This window comes from Rana temporaria, chromosome 4 (assembly GCF_905171775.1).
Source record: "Rana temporaria chromosome 4, aRanTem1.1, whole genome shotgun sequence".
Taxonomy (NCBI): Eukaryota; Metazoa; Chordata; class Amphibia; order Anura; family Ranidae; genus Rana; species Rana temporaria.
This window is the reverse complement of record NC_053492.1, coordinates 2,422,041-2,444,603: the sequence shown is the minus strand read 5'-3', so window position 1 is coordinate 2,444,603 and position 22,563 is coordinate 2,422,041. Positions and strand designations below refer to the sequence as shown.

Sequence of the window (22,563 nt, the reverse complement as noted above, 5' to 3'; positions counted from 1 at the left end):
AGCTGATGACAAACCAGCAACCTGTCAAAGGGCAGAAGCTGGTTTAAATAGGCCGGTCAGGCCTCTGACTGGTTCCGAAGGGACCGCGTGTGTGCACGCCCGTGCGCGCGCCCATGCATGCCACGCACCGCCGGACCACGCATGCGCGCGCAGGCATGCGCGGTAGCGCTGTTCTACTGCGCATGTGCGCGATTGTGTGTCTGGCGGAACTGGTACCCTGACAATATTTGGGGGGACAGGAGGGACATTGGATATAAGTGGGGGGACAGGAGGAGCATTGGGGGGACAGGAGGGACATTGTGGATAAGTAGGGTGGCAGGAGGAACATTGGGGACAGGAGGAACATTGGGGACAGGAGGAACATTGGGGGGACAGGAGGGACATTGGGGATAATTAGGGGGAACATTGAGAATAAGTGGGGGCAGGAGGAACATTGAGGAATAGGATAAACATTGGGGGAGATGGTGATGCTCTGTGTATGTTTGTAGTAGTGTACACTGTGTGACTGTACTGTGCATCTGTGTCACTGTCACGTACCACAGTTCACTTGGTCAGGATGGAAGATCCCTGGAGATGTCATTTCACCACATGTGCTATCCTGTGGGATAGAGCAGGCGCCGCTGCACCAGTCCCAGACTGGCTGCCACATTGAGGAAAGGGGAAATCCTGTCCGGTGCGGAGGAGGAGAAGATGATGGCCTCTGCCACCACACGACACCCGTTTGTCCAATCATCGGGCAGCCGCTGCCAATCCCTGGGCCGCAACATGGCGGCTGGAGCTCAGCGAGTGACACGGTCCATAGGAAGGAGTGACACTGGCACTGGATGCTGCGCTGCGTCCCCCTAAATGTTGCGCCTGGTGCCACGGCCCCGCTCCCACGCTACACCAGTGGGCGGAGACAAGAGCGGCATTGTAAGCCGACATGGGTGGAGACAGAGCGGGGGCGGCAGTGGAGGCGGAGACAGGGCGGAGGCCAGAGTGGCAGCCTGAGCCGAAACGGTTGGAGACACGGCGGTGGAGGCGGAGACGGAGCGGCACAGTAAGGGGAAGATGCCTGTGCTCAGACTGACTAAACGTGCATGCGCTAATTTGCCGCGCCGCTCGCGGGACTGGGATCCCAACCTGCCAAAATGAGGAGGCTGCTGTGCGGGCCACATTACTCTGGCAAGTTCATTGCATCGAAGTTATGCTTGAGACTGCTATAAACATAACTGTGCATTGTTCAGCAATTTGTGATTGTGCCCTGCACACAATCACAGGCTACCTAAAACAGATCATACTTTTAATGTGTTAGACATCTCTTAAGAAAATAGAAATAAGAAATAGAAAAAACAAACAGAACAAGTTGCAATAAATTAACAGATTTTGTTTATTGTTTTTTTTTTGTTTTTTTTTTAATGAGCAAGAACTTTGAGAAACTAGGTATAAACTAGTAACCATATATAATAAACCACATTCTTGTCACTTCTTGCACGTTGCAAGAGTTTTTTATTTTGTTTTACGAAGCTGTAAAAAGTATGACAGCCCATGTCAAAATTGATTTTAACCTGAAGATCAGATTTTATTAGATCAATCAATGCTGGTGTCAGATCAGCACATTCCCATCATGCTGAATACCCTTTCAACTGCTGCATTTGAGCATGGGATGCTAATGACAAATGAAAACCACTTTCAGGTCCAGCCTTCATGAATATTGTCGCCCATTTAAAGTGGAGTTTCCATCCCAATTTTTTTTTCCATTATTGTGCTCATTAGACCTAAAAAGTAAACTCATCTGGAAATACCTGTTGCTATGCGGTCCCACGAAATCTGCCTTTGAAATCACCTAGGATTCTGACATCATCTCCCTCTAATGCTCCTGGGAAATGTGTGTCATCATTTCCCAGGATGCAGTGCGCTGTCCAATTATCACTCCCCATCCAAGACTTCCAGGAAGTAAGGGCTTGTGGGCTTCACAATGCCCACAAGCAAAATGACAACGGTGTAGACATAGTTTTATAAACTATGGGCCAGATTCACAGAAGAGATACGACGGTGTATCTCCTGATACACCGTTGTATCTCTGAGAGTATCTATGCGACTGATTCATAGAATCATTTATGCATAGATAGCCCTAAGATCCGACAGGTGTAATTGACTTACACCGTCAGATCTTAGGACGCAATACTTCGGCCGCCGCTGGGTGGAGTTCGCGTCGTTTTCCAGCGTCGGGTATGCAAATGAGATTTTACGGCGATCCACGAAGGTACGCGCGGTCGTTACGTCATCGCAAGTCTTTTTTCCCCGTCGCAAAGTTAGTCATGCTTTTTCATGCCTTAACTTTACACAGCCCATGTTAAAGTATGGCCGTCGTTCCCGCGTCGAATTTAAAAAAAAAAATTCCGGTGTAAGTACGGCGTAAGTACGTGACGCACATCACCATTCACAAACACGTCGGGGCGCCGTAATTTCGTGCAAAGCACGTCGGGAAAATTGCGAACGGAGCATGCGCAGAACGTTCGGCGCGGGAGCGCGCCTAATTTAAATGGTACACGCCCCATTTGAATTAGGCGGGCTTGCGCCGGACGTCTTTACGATACACCGCCGCAAGTTTACAGGTAAGTGCTTTGTCAATCAGGCACTTACGCTAAAAACTTGCGGCGGTGTAACGTAAATGGGATACGTTACGCCGCCGCAGTTCTACGAGAATCTGGCCCTATATTTTTTGAATATCTATGCGGATCGGCGGCGGATTGTAAAATAGTAAGTGACCGGATTTATATTATAAAAACGCATGATGAAAGGACATACATTTAAAAAATGCTAATTGTGGTTGGAACTCCGCTTTAACATCGGTGTTGAGATCATCATCCGCTTCAGTACTGGTAGAAACCTTTTGAAAGTGTGGACAAACACGAGTATATTCTTCATAAAAGGTCATCTATTGAAACAGAGTCTAAATTCAGAGCTTCAACTGATGCCACCAGGTTGTCAAACGTAAGGTTCTCCTTCAAATTCAAGCATTGAATTTTAGACAAATCGTTTTTGTCTGAAAAATCAAACCGCTGTTCTAAATACTGAACAGCTTTTTGATAAAAAAAAATAGGAATTCGGATTTATTTATTTTTGATTGCAGATGAGGTCGTTTTTTCAAAGATTTTCCAACTAGATATCCAAAAAAAGATCTCTCTGTCGTTGGATTAATTTGTTTTTGACTGATGTCATAATCTCATATACATCAACTGCAATCAAGTCATTTCTCTCCAGTTTTAATATGGCCGTCTGAAAAATAGGCAAGCCGTTGTGTAAAAACTGCAGATATAACTCAGGAACTGATGGCGGGTCCAGTTCTGTGGTCTCACCGTCTTCATCCACAATAAATTGCCATATTACTTTAGGTGTTTCGTCCTCACCGATGCTTTGGAAGTAAGCTTTTACAGCTGGCCAATTTTTTTAAAACTCTCTTGATTGCTGGATAAAGAGACAACCATCTTGTTGGTACATGGCGAAGAAGTTCTGACTACTCAAGGTCAACAAAGTCAAACATTTCTTTTAGTGTGGAAACTCTTGGCCAATATTGAAAAATAATTATATCATTTCAAAATCAGACTTTCCACATCACAATTTAAGACATCTGAAGCTTTTTTAGCTGTATTATGAAGTATGTGAGCAGGGCAGCCAGCTGGCAATATGCAATGATTTACGGCATGAAGCTTCTGGTACATACCATTGTGCTTACCAAAGTTCACACTTGGGCCCCGTACACACGAGGGGATCTCCGCTGGAAACGGTCCGCCGGACCGTTTCCAGCGGAGATTTCTTCTCCAGATTTGGATCCGACGGATCAAAATCCGCGCGGAATTCATCCGCGGTGACGTGTCGCGCCGTCGCCGCGATGATGACGCGGCGACGTGTGCAACGCTGGAAGGTAAGTACTTCCACGCATGCATCGAATCATTATGACGCATGCGAGGGAGGGGAGCGGACGGATTGATCCGGTGAGTCTGTACAGACCACCGGATCAATCCGCTGGAATCGATTCAAGCGGATAGATTTCTTAGCATGCTAAGAAATTTATATCCGGTTGAAATCGATCCGGCCGAGAAATCTCCGCGGATAAATATCCGCTAGGCCGTACAGACGACCGGATTTATCCGCTGGAACTGATCCGCGGATCAATTCCAGCGGATAGATCCGGTGGTGTGTACGAGGCCTTGCATTGTCAGCAGAATATGCAGACATCATAGCCACAGATAGGCCATTTGTTTTAATCACATTTAAAATTTGCTCTGAAATTTCAGCAGCACTTTCCTCACCTTCATAAAAATCCAACAAGCTTGTTACAACTTCTTTGGAGGGCTGAAAGTAATGCAGAACTAAGGGGAAAAGTTTGGTGCGTCCATGGTTACATCCATCTGATCCAACACTAAAAAAGGCATAGCTGTAAGGAGCCAGCACGTTTGTTACAATGGCTTCAGCTTTTGTACGACCACATGACATCTTAGTGGCTTTAGCAGAATCCTGAAATATAAGAGGGAGGAGTTTCATGGTGCAGTCCAAAGATCTATATGAATGACTGTTGCACACGGAATGGTAAACCATTGATTTTTCAGCTGCTATTATGCCATCTTGCATTGCCATATCCTTAGAGGGAATTATGAATTTGGAAAGCACTTTGTTTTGCAGCCCGATCTGCATTTTTGTGACTTTCGCTACATATGTGGATTTTGATATCACCTTCACCACCATGACCAATTCCAAACTCTCGCCTACACAGAGTACAATATGCTCTATGATAGTTACCAGTCATTGCTGTAATGCATGAATACATAGTTTTCCATAAGTCTCGAAAACGGCACAATCGCTTTATCTTCTTTGATTTAAAAGTCAATGGCCCCTGTTCATCCCCACTGCTATCCATCTTAGCACCAATTGCACAATGGGTGAATGATCCTATAGTAATGTATGAAATGGGAGAGCCAACTTTTAATACAAAGTATTTACCAACATGCCACAGAGCTCCACAGCAATAAAACTCAGTCTACAAGCTAGTGTTTCGTTGGAAATTGATCACACATGATGTACTGATGGCCTATCTCATTTCTTGAGACACTAAAGGCCCATAAAGAAAATCGGACGAACATCTTTGTCCAAGGAACGATCGTACGATTTTCTAAAATTGTGTTCACAACTTTTGACAGCTGATTATGAACGAAAATTTCCAAAGGGAAAAACGCCAACATTTCTTGTATGGTAACAGAATGGACCATTTTCGCAAGAGAAGTGGCAGAAACAACAAATAACACCTTTGTCGTACGAGAATTTTCATGCATTATTTCTATCCTCGGTTCCAACTTGTTGTGGAACATTGAGGAAAACCGTTCGATCGTTTATCCGATTTTCTCATAGTGTGTATAAGGCTTAACAAGCCAGGACTGTACAAATACCCCCCCCCCCCCCCAAATGACCCCTTTTTGGAAAGTAGACATTCTAAGGTATTTAGTAAGAGGCATGGTGAGTTTTTTCAAGTTGTCATTTTTTATTTGCAAAATTAAGATTTTTTGTTTTTCGCAAAATTGTCATATTCACAGGTTATATACACAGCGGGCCAGATTCACAAAGGTTAGCGGATCTTTAGATCCGTGTAACCTATGTGTTTTAAGATCCGCCCTCGCAAGTTTGTGAGGAAAGTGTCAAATTCACAACACACTTACCTCCAAACTTGCGACGGCGGATCCTAACTCCCCCGGCGGAATTCTAATTCCGCGGCTGGGGGAGTGTACTATTTAAATCAGGCGCGCTCCCGCGCCGATTTAAATACGCATGCGCCGTCCGGGGAATTTCCCGGCGTGCATTGCTCCCACTGACGTCAATAGGACGTCAGTGGTTGCGACGTGAGCGGGACTTGCGACGCACGTGTTCGTGAATCGGCGTACGCAAACGACGTAGGAAATTTCAAATTCGACGCGGGAACGACGACCATACTTAACAATACTTACCCCTGCTTTTAGCAGGGGTAAGTATACGACGGGTACCGCGCTATGGAAACGACGTAAGAACACAGCGTCGGGTCCGCGTACGTTCGTGAATTTCGCGTATCTCGCTGATTTACATATTATTCAGTGTAAATCAGCGGGAACGCCCCCGGCGCCATTTTTAAATCCAAAAAAAGATCCGACAGTGTAACACAGTGTGACACTGTCGGATCTCAGCCCTATCTATGCGTAACTGGTTCTATGAATCAGGTGCATAGATAGGACCAGTAAAAATCAGAGATAGGATGGTGTATCTTTAGATACACCGTCGTATCTCTTTGTGAATCTGGCCCAGCATATGCATACTTGCAACTACACCCCAAAACACATTCTGCTACTCGTCCTGAGTATGGCGATATCAGATATGTGAGACTTTTACACAGCGTGGCCACATCATGCAGGGAGTGCCTAATTTCCTAACTACCTATTACACTTTGGAAGGCCCTGGAGCACCAGGACAATGGAAATGCCCACAAAAAAAAAAAACATTTTGAAAAGCAAACACCCCAACATATATTCTATGAGCAAAATAAACAGAAAAAAGCCGCGCCACAAATAAAGTCTATTGAGATCAACAGTCTCTGAAAGTGTGAACTTGGATCCGTAATTGAATAAATAACAGTTGAATGTTCACGGGGTATGCAGATTAAATCCTTGCGAAAATACTTCCTACGTTCCACACCACCAAGTGACACATAAACAAAAGTGCACCCTCCACCGGAAAGAAGAGCCGCTTACCAGAGGGCAAGCAATATGGGCAGATGGCTATAACCCAGCCGAGGCCTTTTGATCCTTGGACGTTTCCACCAGGGAGCCCACTATCCTTTGAACGTGATGACTGACAGCTCCAATCGGTTCAGATAAAACAAGAGAAAGAGGCGCACATAGCGTAACTCTATAACTTTAAGCTTTTATTTAAAAAAGATAAAACATACTCACAAACAAGCATTTAAAAACAGCATAAATGTATGTTGCCGGCCGGCATACAGGAGCCCTCCTCCTTGGCGTGGTGACGTCACTGCGTAACCTTCCAGACGCGTTTCGTCACTAGTAGGACGTTATCAATGGGGGTAGGGCCATGCAGTGAATCACCTAGTATAAATAGACCCACCGCCTATTGTGAAAGGCTGCCTCATGAGTCCAAGAACGCCATCTTTAGTATGGTAAAACTTTGCCCCTACTCGGACAGCGCGACGTCCGCTATAGGATAGGCAAAAAGCTAAATTTTACAGAGACTATATAAAAAGGCTAACGACCACCATCGAGAGTGTCACCACGGACGGTGGGAACCAAAATTATATATACAACACTGGCTGCTGCCATATATAAGGAAAGAGAAATTTTAAATAGAAGGGCGGAAGGGAAGTTTGAATGTCTGGCACAAGACATCCTTCCCACTACACCCTATAGTAAAATTCTCTACTGCCATCTAGCGTATATACAGGAGACTGTCATAAGGGAATCCAAACCCAACATTAAGGGGAAAAAGGATGGAAATAGACTCAATACCATAGAATTCCTCTAGCACAATTAGATGTCAAAACATCATTGGAAAAGGTCAATCCGACCTCAAAAAAGGGTCAGAGGACACAAATTAATTATATTTTACAAATTGAATTTGTTTTAATAATATCCCGTAGGGAATATGATGATCCTAAGGTACAAAACGTGTTAAATTAATTTACCTCTAAACGGACAACAACTAATAGTCCTCTAGAATTATATATTATATAGATAATAAATTTATTTTAATAATTTTATATTGAATATTAAAAAACAAACCCCAGTGAAAGTGCCAGTTAGCTACTTAATCCAAATCTAGGATCACATGCATAATATTAAACTAGGAGATGAGGCAAATAAAGGCCAAACCTCCTATGTGAAATTTAAACATATGTGGGGGCTACAAACCCCACGACCTGTGTGTAAAATGAATGAGATCGTGAAAATACATTCAGTGAAAATTAAAACTACATTTGCATATATTAATTATATATAAACTGAAAAAAACTAAAACTAAAATTCAAAAAATTCTATGGAAAAAATATTTTAAATTATTTTTTTCTCAAGATGATCAAGAAAAAATTGCTTATTAAGGAAAAAACAAAAATAATAGTCCTGCCCTCATGAGAGCCAGTCACAATAGGCACATCCTAAGCGTTGTTGATGAAGGCGTTAACGTCTGTTTCTATGTTTTGTATATGTTTTAGGCAAAATATCCACCCCATCTCCATCTGTGAGATTTCACGCACCAAATTACCTCCTCTCCAATGAGGTTTATATTTATCAATCCCTAGAAATAGGGTATTGGAGGAATCTTTTTTGTGCTTTAATCTGTAGTGGTTTGAAACAGAATGGTTTTTGAACCCAGACAATATGTTGGTAATATGTTCATTGACTCATATTTGAAACGCCCGTTTAGTACGGCCCACATATTGTAGGCCGCAGGGGCATTGTACCAAATATACTACGCCTAAGGAGGCGCAGGTGACACAAGGTCCAATCTTGAACTCCTTACCCGTTACCGTGGAAGTAAAAGATCTGACACATCTTTGCCTATTGGAATTTAGAGCACAGACTCGACATCGCCCACATCTGTAGTATCCCTTTAACTGATCGAAAATGAAACCTGACCCTCTGAGAGGGGGGGTCAATAACATTGGCCGAAATCTTGTTCCTCAAGGGCTGGACCCCTTTAAAAATCACCCTAGGCTTAGGGGGCAAAATATCTTTTAATTGGGGATCACTCATGGCAATATGCCAGTGCTTCTTTACAAGGTGAGTGATAGCCCTGTGTTGGATCGAGTAGGTGGTGACGAAGGGCACCCCTTCAGGGAACTTATCCCCTTCCCTGATTCCTCTGTCATGTAAAAGATCACTCCTATCCATTAAAGTGACTTGATCAAGAGCCACTTGTAGGGATTTCTGGCAGTATCCCTTCTCCAAGAATCGTTCCGTGAGTACCTTGGCCTGAGTATGAAAATCACACAGGTCGGAGCAATTACGCCTCACTCTAAGGTACTGGCTTTTGGGAACTCCCTTAAGCCACGGTTCGTGGTGGCAGCTATCTAATAGGATGAACGAATTCCTGTCAGTGCCCTTAAAATATGTGGAGGTAACAAGTCTGTCATCTTTTATTTGAATATTTAGATCAGGGTAATGTACGTTAGTCTGACTGGCCTCATACTTAAGTTGTATCCCCCTATCATTGGAATTGAGATTTCCAATAAAGTCAATCAAATCACAATGCTCACCTGCCCACAGGAGGAGGATGTCATCGATATACCTCGCCCAGAGGATTATCTGGGGGGTTTCCTCGAGGTGGATGACATCCTCCTCCCATTTGGCCATAAACAAATTAGCCAAACTCGGGGCATATTTGGCCCCCATTGCCACCCCCGTGTTTTGTTTATAAAAACTGTTCTCAAACCAGAAGTAGTTTGAGGCTGCCGCAAACTTCAACATGATAAAGTCTACCTGTTTGAGTTGTAGGCCCGAATCTCTGTCAAGATAAAGTCTAACTGCCTCAAGACCTAAGGCATGGGGTATGATTGTATATAACGATGTTACATCAATGGTGGCCATCCATAGGTTCGGAGTGACTGGTAGGTCAGATATTATATTCATGATGTGTTTGGAGTCCCTCATGTAGGAGGGAATTTTCTTAACCAGAGGTTGCAAATAAAAATCAATATATCTGCCCACCCGGGAAGTGATAGAATCTATGCCACTTACTATAGGGCGCCCCGGGGGGCAGACAGGATCTTTATGCAACTTGGGGAGATAGTACATTGTGGGAGTACGAGGAGCTCGGGGTATGAGAAACAATTTCTCTTTAGATGATAATATACCCTCAAAGACACCTCTTTCTACTAGTTTTTCTAGTTCTCTTCTATAGAGGATTTTGGGGTCACATGGTACAATGACTGCCAGCTTTTCATCTACCAAAGTCACCAACATCCTTCACACTCTCCTCACCTCCGATGGCAAAGGAACTGGATCCTCCTCACTCACTCCTGCAAGTCTGCTGCGCTTTCTGTCAGTCTCCCTCCTAGACTCGGCTTCCCCCTCCGACCGCTGTTCCACCAGGAGCTCCGCCTCTTCATACACACTCATGAGCTCCGCCTCTTCATACACACTCAGGGCTCTGCCTCTTCAAATACACTCAGGACTCCACCTCTTCATACACACTCAGGGCTCCGCCTCTTCATACACACTCAGGGCTCCGCCTCTTCATACACACTCAGGGAGGAAAGAAAGGGGAATCCCACATCATGTAACGCCTTTTATTAAAAGGAAATACTAAAATCTGCACTCACTGAAGTGGGAAGCTGCCACATTTAGCATTGGTAGTCATACTGCAACTGAAGGTTCATCTTGACTGAATACCCAATCAGTGCAGCCGTTATTTCACCCCAAACAGGGCAAATTCAGTCAAAACCCAAACAGAACCAAACAAGTGATCTGTTTATTGATCCCTTATTGGTGACGGATGGGAGAAGGATCCCCTCATATCAGTGATCAGTGAAAGAAGGACCTTTTTACATTATCATAAAATCGTTGTTACTGAGTAACGGAAATTAATCAATTCTGAGGAAAGCCCTAGAATCCTTTGGAGGATCCCTGGCTGATAAAGTCTGGACTAGTCAGTAATATATTTCTATCCCCCTTGGTGGGAATGGAGATGACCCATCTATAAGGATATACAGTACATACACACATAGCACAAGGCTGTGTTCACACTATGAGATCTTTCTCTGGGCTGCAGTTCCTCTGATCTCCACAAGGTGATGATCTCACTGCTACCCAGACAGGAGAGACCTACGAAGACAGACAGGAAGTGATGTCAAATACAGACAGGAAGATCCGGGTGAGAGGTGAGTCGGGAGGAAGTAGAGAGAAGAAGTTCCTGGAAGGGGCAGCAGAGGAGGTAATAAGATCTTATTTTCTATTTACACCCAGTAACCCCGTCACGTCCGTCCTCTTCCTCCATAGTCACTGTGATGTCTTTTATCTCCTGTAGATGATGATACACACATATATAGTGTGGAAACCTAGATGAACCCTTTCATAGTCAGAACATTTGCTTACTTAATTTTAGAGAAGTGTCATCTTTCCCATTAATCACCTTCTCACCTCATCAGCCTATACAAACAGATTATACCACTTTTATTAGCGGCGGGAGGGGCAGTGTATATCATTGGAAGAAATCACATCCAGGTAGATGTGAATGGTCAAGTTGGTGACAAGATACACAGCGGGTCCAACCAAAATGCACAGTGAGACCTATCTAGTAATAGAAGATCCATCCATTGTGGTGAGTGTCATCCATGTGGGGTCACCTGGAAGTGGTCACGTGTTTATCTGTTACTAATGGCACAGCACCTGTTCACCTACCTCTTGTTTTTCAAGCAACTAATATTTGAATGGGACTTTTTGATTCTTTGGACATTAGTTGTGTTTTCTGGTGTTATTCATTTATTTATTCTTTACATGTGGCAAACTGTTTAATAATTTTTATTTATATTTTTGTCAGCGCAGTCTATAATACACATTTACTGGAGATCATATGACCATCACATTGCCTCCACCTCCCTCCCTGATAGAATAGAGAAATACAAAGAAGATTCTAGAAGTCACCAGAGAGATGATGGAGGAGAGGTGAGAGGTGCTGGGAATTCTGGGACATTATCCAGTAACAGACAAGGGGTGTGTCTGGATGGTGACTGTATCATTGTGTGTGTCAGGTTCCTATAAGGTGTCAGGATGTCACTGTCTATTTCTCCATGGAGGAGTGGGAGTATTTAGAAGGACACAAGGATCTCTACAAGGACGTCATGATGGACAATCAGCCGCCCCTCACATCACCGGGTAAGAGGAGACTTTATTGTAAAGGAGAGAGCAGTACGGAGGCTCCACCTAGATCCCCCATCATCTGATAAACACATAGAAACAATGGGCTAGATTCAGGTAGCATTTACGGCGGCGTATCTCCAGATACGCCGCCGTAATTTCAAATTTGCGCCGGCGTATACTTACGCCGATTCTTCAAGGCAGATACGTCGAAAAAATAGGCTTCCTCCGCCGACGTAACTTGAATACGGCGGCGTATAATTGTCTGCAATATTACGCTGGCCGCTAGGGGCGCTTCCGTTGTTTTCCGCGTAGAATATGCAAATGACCTACATACGCCGATTCACAAATGTACGTACGCCCGGCGCAATTTATTTACGTCGTTTACGTTGGGCTTTTTCGATGTAAGGTTGCTCCTGCTATTAGGTGGCGCAGCCAATGTTAAGTATGGACGTCGTTCCCGCTTCGAAATTTGAATTTATTATGTCGTTTGCGTAAGTCGTTCGTGAATAGGGCTGGACGTAATTTACGTTCACGTCGAAAGCAATGACGATTTGCATCGGAATTTCGAGCATGCTCACTGGGATTCTTTTACGAACGGCGCATGCGCCGTTCGTAAAAAAAACGTGAAATACGCGGGGTCAACCTAATTTAGATAAAACACGCCCCCCTCAACATCATTTGAACGACGTGCGCTTACGCCGGCCCCATTTACGCTACGCCGCCGTAAGTTAGGAGGCAAGTGCTTTGTGAATACAGCACTTGCCTCTCAAACTTACGGGGGCGCAGCGTAAATATGATACGCTGCGCCGCCGTAATACTGGGCGCATCTACCTGAATCTAGCCCAATGTATTCAGTCAATGTGTGTGTTTCCTACAGATGGATCCAGTAATGGGAACCCACCAGAGAGATGTCCCCGTCCTCTGTATTCCCGGGATTCCACACAGGAGGGTCACACCATCCCCCACCATCATCAGGTAGATGAAGAACAATCACTGATAGTATCATTAGGATCTGTACATTATCTGCATTGTTACCATTGATGTCATTTTTATTCTATATTCAGAGTGGAAACCTGAGAGATTCTAAAGTTGAAGTTAAAGAAGAGATAAAAGAGGAGGAGGATGAGGATGGGGTGATGGAGGAGTCAGAGTCTCTAAAAGAACACACAGATCTGTACCAGGACACCATGGTGGAGTCATCCAGCTACAGAAACCCACCAGAGAGATGTCCTCGTCCTCTGTATTCCCGGGATTCCACACAGGAGGGTCACACCATCCCCCACCATCATCAGGTAGATGAGGAACAATCACTGATAGTATCATTAGGATCTGTACATTATCTGCATTGTTATAATTTATGTTTTTTTATATATATATATTTTTTTAGATTGGAAACCTCTGGGATGATAATATTGATGTTAAAGAAGAGTGTAAAGAGGAGGATGAGGAGTATGGAGTGATGGAGGAGTTTTCAGAAGGACACAAGGATATGATGGAGCCACCTAATACCAGGAACCCACCAGAGAGATGTCCCTGTCCTCTGTATTCCTGGGATTCCACACAGGAAGGTCACACCATCCCTCACTGTTACAAGGTTGGTGGGATGGATCATCTAGAACATGGACTCATGAAGATGATGTGTGGATGCTGAGCTTATAATTTACCAATGAAGATTTATTTATTTTTCTTGGATTAGGGTGAAGATCTGATAGATATAAAATTTGAGGTGAAATCAGAAGAAGAAGAGACGTATGTGAGGGATGATCAGCAGTCTATGGAGGAGGATGGAATAACGGGGACATTTATAGAGGAGGACACTCCTACAGAGATCAGCACAGGTGGGTCATTAACACTAAATCCATTCCTCCACCCATACTGCTCACTGATTGGTCCAGAGTAGGGCGGGGACTGGGTGATATCAGCCTGTAATCCCCTGGTCACTTTCCTGAGCTGTGTTCCCCGTCCTGTATTCCTGTATTTCTCTCGGATAATCTTCCTTCTCTGTGCTGCAGACACAATTTATGTATGTAGACTGGATTTATGGAGATTCTGGGGTTCAGCAGCAAAATGTTCATTTTTATCATAGCCGTTACTAAACACCTGGGACATGTAAGATCTTTGATAGTACAATTCTCATAGGATTACTTGTTCTGTCTACTGGCTGTGCCGGGTGGAGGGATATGTCTGTATAGTCTCAGACCCAAGTCACTGAGTGCAGTCTCAGGAGATGGGAGGCAGCGGTGTGGGATCTCTGCAACTTGTCTCCAGTAATTGTTTAACCTTCCACTAATTACTGAATACCAATATTATGGGTCCTGACCCTTACACTATATCACTTATATTGTACATTACATACTCCTGACCCCTGCACTATATACTCTATATTGTACATTACATCATTTTGATATTATAAAAGCCTAACTTTTGTAATCTGTATAATAAGTTGTACATTACATAATCCTGACTTCTTTTGCACCCATTTCCTACCAGCTGGACATTTTATATCTGATGATGTGATTGGAGCACAGATTTTTACATGGTGATAATAATGTGATAACATCCTCAGACTTTGTAACCTTAAACAGAAAGTGATAATGAGGGAGGAGTCACTAACCCAATGTTTGGGATCTTCAGGATCAGTCCAGTCTTCATCTTGGTTGTTCTCCCCCATCCTCACTCTCTGACTAAGGTCCATGAATAAAGAAATGATCTGGTAGGACATGGGTCTTCAAACTACGGCCCTCCAGTTGTTCAGGAACTACAATTCCCATCATGCCTAGTCATGTCTGTGAAGGTCAGTGTGTTACAATGCCTCATGGGATGTGTAGTTCTATAACAGCTGGAGGGCCGTAGTTTGAGGATCCCTGTGGTAGGAGATCAGAGGAGCCATTTACTAGTTACCTTGAGGGTGGAATTGTAAGATCCTCAGAGACAAAGCTGCCCGATGTGGGCGTAGTCCTGGGTTAGGGGAACCAATCAGCTCATGTCTAGTAATAATCTTTGTATTTCTATTTTAGTAGATGGACGGGAGATGAGGAAAACCTCCGAGGATTGTCTCACTTTGTCTCCAGACTGTAAAGTAGAAGATGAGGACATCACACAGTATAGTCCAGGAGAAAACCCGACTACCTTAAATGTCCATCCGGCACCACACAGTGTAGATGGACCATCGTATTCCTCTTATCCTGAGGAACCTCAAACTGTGCGGGACGGTGCCGGACCATTGTATTTCTCTTATCCTGAGGAACCTCAGACTGTGAGGGACGGTGCCGGACCATCGTATTCCTCTTATCCTGAGGAACCTCAGACTGTGCGGGACGGTGCCAGACCATTGTATTCCTCTTATCCCGAGGAACCTCAGACTGTGAGGGACGGTGCCGGACCATCGAATTCCTCTTATCCTGAGGAACCTCAGACTGTGAGGGACGGTGCCGGACCATCGTATTCCTCTTATCCTGAGGAACCTCAGACTGTGCGGGACGGTGCTGGACCATTGTATTCCTCTTATCCTGAGGAACCTCAGACTGTGCGGGACGGTGCCGGACCATCGTATTCCTCTTATCCTGAGGAACCTCAGACTGTGCGGGATGGTGCCGTCTTTCCAACAGAGAAGAGCTTTTCCTGTAGTGAGTGTGGGAAGTGTTTCCGTTCTAAATTCAATCTTAATGTTCACAAACGATCTCACACAGGTGAAAAGCCATATTGCTGTCCTGAGTGCGGGAAAAGTTTTGTACAAAAATCTCATCTTGTCACACATCAAAGGCTTCACACAGGGGAAAAACTGTATCCCTGTTCTGAATGTGGGAAATGTTTTTCGGACAAGTCCTTTTATCTCACACATCAAAGACTGCACACAGGTGAGAAACCATATTCCTGTCCTGAGTGCAGGAAATGTTTTGTAGTAAAAGCACAACTTGTCATACATCAGAGATCTCACACGGGGGAGAAGCCTTATTCTTGTCCTGAGTGCGGAAAATGTTTTTCAGATAAGTCTAACCTTTACAGACATCAGAGACATCACATGGGTAAAAAGCCATATTCCTGCTCTGAGTGCGGGAAATGTTTTTTGCAAAAATCAAACCTTATTGCACATCAAAGATCTCACACGGGGGAAAAGCCGTATTCCTGTCTTGAGTGTGGGAAATGCTTTTCACGGAAGTCCCACCTTTACACACATCAGAGATCTCACACGGGGGAGAAGCCGTATTTCTGTCCTGAGTGCGGGAAATGTTTTTCAGATAAGTCCAGTCTTTCCAGACATCAGAGATCTCACATGGGGGAGAAGCCGTATTCCTGCCCTGAATGAGGGAAATGCTCCTCACTGAAGTCCTGTCTTCCTGTACATCAGGGATCCCACACAACCCTCGAGGTGTATTAGTGAGTGCGGGAAATGTCTTGTATATGAATGTTGCTGGACATCACAGCTCTCATGTGGGGAAGAAGCACACCCTGATATACACCTCAGATATACTCCATGGCTGATCTTCATCATGTAAGAAACAGTTCATAAGGAGATCAGAGATCACCAAAGACATGGATGAAGTGTTGTACCGTGTTGGCCATTGATAGCAGGAGAAAAATAAAAGTTTAGTCATTACCTTTCTTTGGCTGAGTTCATTTTGTGGTGTAAAATTTCCAAAAAATTAAATCCTCGTACACACGATCGGATATCTGATGGAATCGAATCTGATGGGTTTTTTAGTCGAATATCCGATGAAGCTGACTTTCATCAATCTTGCCCACACACCATCAGTCAAAAATCCGACCGTGACAAAACGCAGTGACGTAAAACACTACGACGTGCTGAGAAAAATGAAGTTCAATGCTTCCGAGCATGCGTCGACTTGATTCTGAGCATGCATGGACTTTTGACCGATCGACTTCCACACAGACGATCGTTTTTTTCTATTGTTTTTTTATCCATAGGAAAAATTTAAACATGTTCTATTTTTTTTCACCGATGGAAAACAAACCGATGGGACCCACACACGATCGTTTTTTTCCGATGAAAACAGTCAATCCGTCTGTTTTCATCAGACAAACCGATTGTGTTTTTAAATAAAATAGTTGAATGAATGTGAACGGCATTCACCCCACTGTGATGAATATTGGATGTAATTTATTTCATACATTGATTTCCTTGGCTCCGTCTAGTGACCAAAATGAAGTATTTTAATATTTTTACTAATGGAGATATGACAGAAAAAATATCTCATTATGGCCACTAGATGGAGCTGATGATGATAGGAAATCACTGTGTTGCATTATGATGAGAATGTGTAATGGTTGGATGAATGATTGTCATATTTGTCCAATGAAACTTCTAGAAGTAGACCCCCTTAGTTTCCTCTGTCAGACATGGATTCATACTCATACACTGGTGAGTACAGTACACACTGAAGGACAGAAGTTAATCAAAGCAACAGTTGAATGAGGAAAATGGCGGGGGGACTTTGAAATTTAGCATATAGGTTATAAGGATATATTTGTTTTTTTATAACAGTAAAAGCAATATTCTGATAGTAATATAATGACGATCATAATGCATGATGGAATCAGTACAGTAGATATATATGTAGCGGCCTGCTCCTGTTGAACAGGTGCTGCTTTAAATTTAGTGGGGTCTGAGTTGTTATCTGGGCTCAGACTAATGTGATTAATGGCAAATTTAGCCTCTGTACCAGCCATGGCTGTGCTGGGAGTTCCCACCATTGTTTGCCTGGGGGTGTTCTTACCACTCCAGGCCAAGGGTGGCAGCAGCAAGGTCAAGGTGTCCCCCTTGGCAGCGAATCAGTGGGAGTGGTTGCCCTGCTGTGCATGCTGGGGAGGGGTACTTAAGGGACAGATGCCATTGTGGTGGGGTTCGTTCTTTCACGCCTCGTGGCCCGCCTGGCCTGAGGTGCATGTCCTAAGTTCTGGCTCCGGGACCACAATGGTCTGGGGTCGTGGCTTTGCATTGTAGGCCCAGTAGTCAGACTGGGGCCTGCTTTTTGAAGAGGTGATCCTGTGCTGTCTGTCCTGCGGGAGGAAGCCACTTCATGAAGGAAGCCAGGGGAGGACCTATCCTGGAGAGGACCATGCAGGAGGCTGGTATCTTGGGAGTAGGCCTGGAAACTTCATCGAAGGATGCGCCATACACTAAAGCCTTGTACACACGATCAGTCCATCCGATGAGAACAGTCTGAAGGACCGTTGTCATAGGTTAACCGATGAAGCTGACTGATGGTCTGATGTGCCTACACACCATCAGTTAAAAAAACGATCGTTTTAGAACGCGGTGACGTAAAACACAACGACCTGCTGAAAAAAATGAAGTTCAATGCTTCCAAGCATGCGTCGACTTGATTCTGAGCATGCGTGGATTTTTGACCGATGGTCGTGCCTACTAACGATCGGTTTTGACCTGTTGGTTAGGAATCCATAGGTTAATTTTAAAGCAAGTTGGCTTTTTTTAACCTAAGGTTAAATAACCTATGGGGCCCACACACGATCGGTTTTGACCGATGAAAACGGTCCTTCAGACTGTTGTCCTCTGGCTAACCGATCGTGTGTACAAGGCCTAATGCCGCGTACACACCATCACTTTATGTGATGAAAAAAAATGACGTTTTTAAAAACGTCACTTTAATTGACCGTGTGTGGGGGAAAACGTTGTTTTATGTCTTGTAAAAAACGACCAAAAAAAATTGAAGCATGCTTCAATTTTATGTGTCGTTTTTCAAAACGTCAACTTTTACTTCACAGAAATTGACCGTGTGTAGCAAAAAACGTCGTTTTCTAAGACGTTTTTTCGTCCGCGCATGCCCAGAAGCTACTTATGAAGCGAGCTTCAATGGAAAAACGTGGTGAACGTAACCTCACTTTGCAAGATCATTGTGAGAAAAACGATGGTGTGTAGGCAACTTCGTCTTTGAAAATTGATGTTTCAAAAACGTCATTTTTTACTTCACAGAAAGTGTCGTTTTTTTTCATCACATAAAGTGATGGTGTGTACGGGGCATCAGAGGCTTGATGGTGGTCGCCTGTCAAGTCTTAAGTTCTACAGAAATTAATCTGGAGAGATCCGGGTGCTGAATCCTGTGGCAGGGGATTCCGGACCAAAAGTGTCTCCTCATAAAGGAAGGTCTGTGGCAGAGACTGTACTTTATCCCATGTGTCATTCCAGCTGCTAGGCCAGTGAGAGGGCCTATACGGGTGAGAGTGGTGACGAGAACTGGTTGCTGGAAGCAGGACTGTTTCCTATTTGTGAATATACACCTGAACCTATCTACCCTTCCACCCCTTTTACTTCTTTTCTACTGAAGTTCTGCAAACAAATCTTGGAAAAAGAAGTGCCTTGTGTGGGCATTCAAATTCATCAGACTATCTTTTCACCCTGGACAGCGAGAAGATAGAGGTAACGTGCCACCCAAAAATACTCAGCAGCTCCTTCAGGGATAGTGCTACATATACATACAGATTCAGACATGTTAATTAAAAACAAATCATCACATAAGAAGGTATTAGACAGTTGACATCTCATGATGCATATATGAAAGGTATAACGAATAGAAACACGGCATTGAACAGCTCTACGCGTTTTATGGATTTATCCAATCTTCAGGAGCATGCACGTGACTTGAGGTATGTATTATATAAAAGTATCTATATGGTCTGACCCTGCCAAGGAAAAGGGGGTTGTAGTTAAAGGTAAGAATAAAGGGTAAAACCCATAGCAGCCCCCACAATCTAAAATACTTACAGACATAGCTGTATGATGACGGTGTGGCATTACAGATCAGGAACCCACTAGAGGCATCACCACCGGGTCTGAGGTGGTGTGGAATTTTTTCTATTGAAAAGCCTGTGGTGTGCAAAACACAACCCAAAAACTCCACCCGGTGCAGGAAAAATGTGCACACACATAAAGAGTGACACAAAAAACTGACGGGTGCAAACGGGTCAAGTGGCTCTCCGGAAAGGGCCCAACCCTGATCCCCCGGGATGTTAGGCTCCTGGCAGGGACTGAGGTAATCTGTGGTCCGTGCAGCCGAAGCCGACATGGACCCAACATCCTTGGAGGGTCTGCCGAAACAGAACCCTCCTCGGTGGGGCTCCCCCGAAGGGAGACCCCATGAGAGCAGGCGAACTAAGCCAAAAGGCCATGTCCACCCACTCCCAAGACGTTCAGGGCTGGCCCAAGGACCAGCACTCTACTAATCACACATAAAGGGCCAGATTCAAGAAGCAATTGCGCCCGTGTAACCATAGGTTACACGGCGCAATTGCTTACTTGCTCCGGCATAGCGAATGCTCCTGATTCAGGAACATCGCTACGCAGACTGCAGCCTAAAATCTGCGCGGCATAAGGCTCTTATGCCACACAGATTTTAGGCTGCATTCTAGCGAAAACCGCTAGGGGGCGCTCCCATTGTGATCTGTGTATAGTATGCAAATTGCATACTAACACCGATTCACAAACTTGCGCGGGCCCTGCGTACGCAAATTACGTAATTTGCGTACGTTGGGTTTCGCGTAACGTTACACATTCTAATAGCAGGCGCAGCCAATGCTATAGGATGGCCACGTTCCCGCGTCGCAACGTTCAAATTTTATGTCGTTTGCGTAAGTGGATCGTGAATGGCGCTGGACGCCATTCACGTTCACTTTGAAGCAAATGACGTCCTTGAAGCAAATGACGTCGGGAGCGCGCCTAATTTAAATGATTCCCGCCCCCGGCGGGATCATTTACATTAGGCGCCCTTACTCCGGGCAAGTTAACACAGCGCCCCCTGCAATTTACGGGGCTTCTGCTCCGCGAATCGCGGGCAGCGCAGAAAATTTTCGCGGGCGCAGGGCAAAAACGCTGCCCTGTGCCTGCGTATGAAAGGCGCAGATTCTTACTGAATCTGGGCCAAAGTGTACAAACGTGCACCAACAAAAAAAACGTAACGTTACAACACACGGGGTAAAAATAAAAAAGAAAGTGAGGGAGAAGGAAGGTGGGAGATGTGAGTAGAAAGTGACCATCGTGCAATACGATGGCTGGCCCTACCGGCCAAGAAACAAAAATTCCTCTGGTCCTAGCCAAAAGGCTCGACCCTAGAGGCAGGTAGTAAAAAAGTGTATGTGGAGATGTGACCAAGGTGCCACACTTGTAAGTGTCCTTCTCAAAACACTTGTGCAAGGTATGGCACCCCTGGACTGCCAATCCAGGCCAAAGACCAGGGGATCGGCCCCTCAGCTTCGACCTCATGCCTCTCCATCCAAATCAGAAGGCTTCCACCTCCACGCCAGCAGGTTTAGCGTCTGCCGTCCGCCATCCCTTTCCACCTCGCCGTGTACTGGGGACGGTCAGCATAGCACCACCTACTGGCAAATGATAAGAACAGATACTACACTTGATCTTAGCCAAAAGGCAGAGAAGCCTGAGGTGGTGTGGAATTGTCCAGCAAGAACACCATCTAGGGAGGTAAAAGTGAGAGGATAGGTCTTGGAAAACCAAGATGCTGAAACCAGACAAAGACTGATGTGAGGGTGATACAAGAATAATATATATGTATATATAGGCCCAGATTCACGTAGATGGGCGCAAAATTGTGCGGGCGTAACGTATCTCATTTACGTTACGCCGCCGCAAGTTTTTCAGGCAAGTGCTTTTTTCACAAAGCACTTGCCTGTAAAGTTGCGGCGGCATAGCGTAAATCACCCGGCGTAATTCAAATTTGGCGGGTAGGGGGCGTGTTTCATTTAAATGAAGCGTGTCCCCGCGCCGAATGAACTGCGCATACGTCGTCCCTAAAATATCCCAGTGTGCATTGCTCCAAATGACGTCGCAACTAATGTGACTCAACGTAATTGACGTTTTTGCGGAACGGCTCATGCGCCGTCCGTGGAATTTCCCAGTGTGCATTGCTCCAAAGTACGCCGCAAGGACAGCATTGGTTTCGACGTGAACGTAAATGACGTCCAGCCCCATTCACAGACGACTTACGCAAACGCCATAAATGTTTTAATTTTCGACGCGGGAACAACGGCAATACTTAACATTGGCTGCGCCTCATAGACCCTCATAGACCCAGGGGCAACTTTATGCCGGGAAAAGCCTAACGTAAACGTCGTTACTTTACTGCGTCGGCCGCACATACGTTCGGGAATTTGTGTATCTAGCTAATTTGCATACTCAACGGGGAAATCGACGGAAGCGCCACCTAGTGGGCAAAAAATTGCAGTTAAGATCCGACGGCGTAAGAGACTTACGCCTGTCAAATCTAATGGATATCTATGCTTAACTGATTCTAAGAATCAGTCGCATAGATACGACGGCGCTACGCAGAGATACGATGGCGTATCTGGAGATGCGCTGTCGTATCTCTTTTGAGAATCTGGGCCATAGTGTGCAATAAGTCCTGCACTCGGTAGAGAGCAGGACACTTAATGTTATTATTGTAAGAAGTTTATTAATCAGTTGCCGACCCGTCACAGTGGACAGGACAGTTCATACAGGGCTGATAATGTACTTTTATGTCATGGCTTTCTTACAGGTCCACACGCGTACACTCAGCAATTGGCCGTAGGACAAGTTTGTCAGCAGGTCCCCAGCCAATGATTTTGCCCCGTACCCTGCTGATCACCTGCAGCCAATGACAAATCACTCCTGTATATTATTTTGCAAACACAGGGAAAAATACAGCCAAAACCTGTTTTTCCATAG

General features: G+C 44.8%; 1 protein-coding gene and 1 pseudogene across 1 annotated transcript in view; both read right to left on the bottom strand.

Moving 5' to 3' along the window:
* LOC120935220 (zinc finger protein 585A-like) overlaps positions 1 to 22,563 on the bottom strand; it is a 137,774-nt gene that overhangs the window by 77,365 nt on the left and 37,846 nt on the right. Inside the window, exons 4-6 of the mRNA XM_040347387.1 lie at positions 9,269 to 9,547; positions 4,296 to 4,748; positions 3,393 to 3,450 (exon numbers count right to left, since the gene is read on the bottom strand). Coding sequence (XP_040203321.1) covers positions 3,393 to 3,450; positions 4,296 to 4,748; positions 9,269 to 9,547 — 790 coding nt within the window. The remainder of the gene's footprint in view (positions 1 to 3,392; positions 3,451 to 4,295; positions 4,749 to 9,268; positions 9,548 to 22,563) is intronic.
* LOC120938733 lies at positions 21,198 to 21,280 on the bottom strand (annotated as a pseudogene).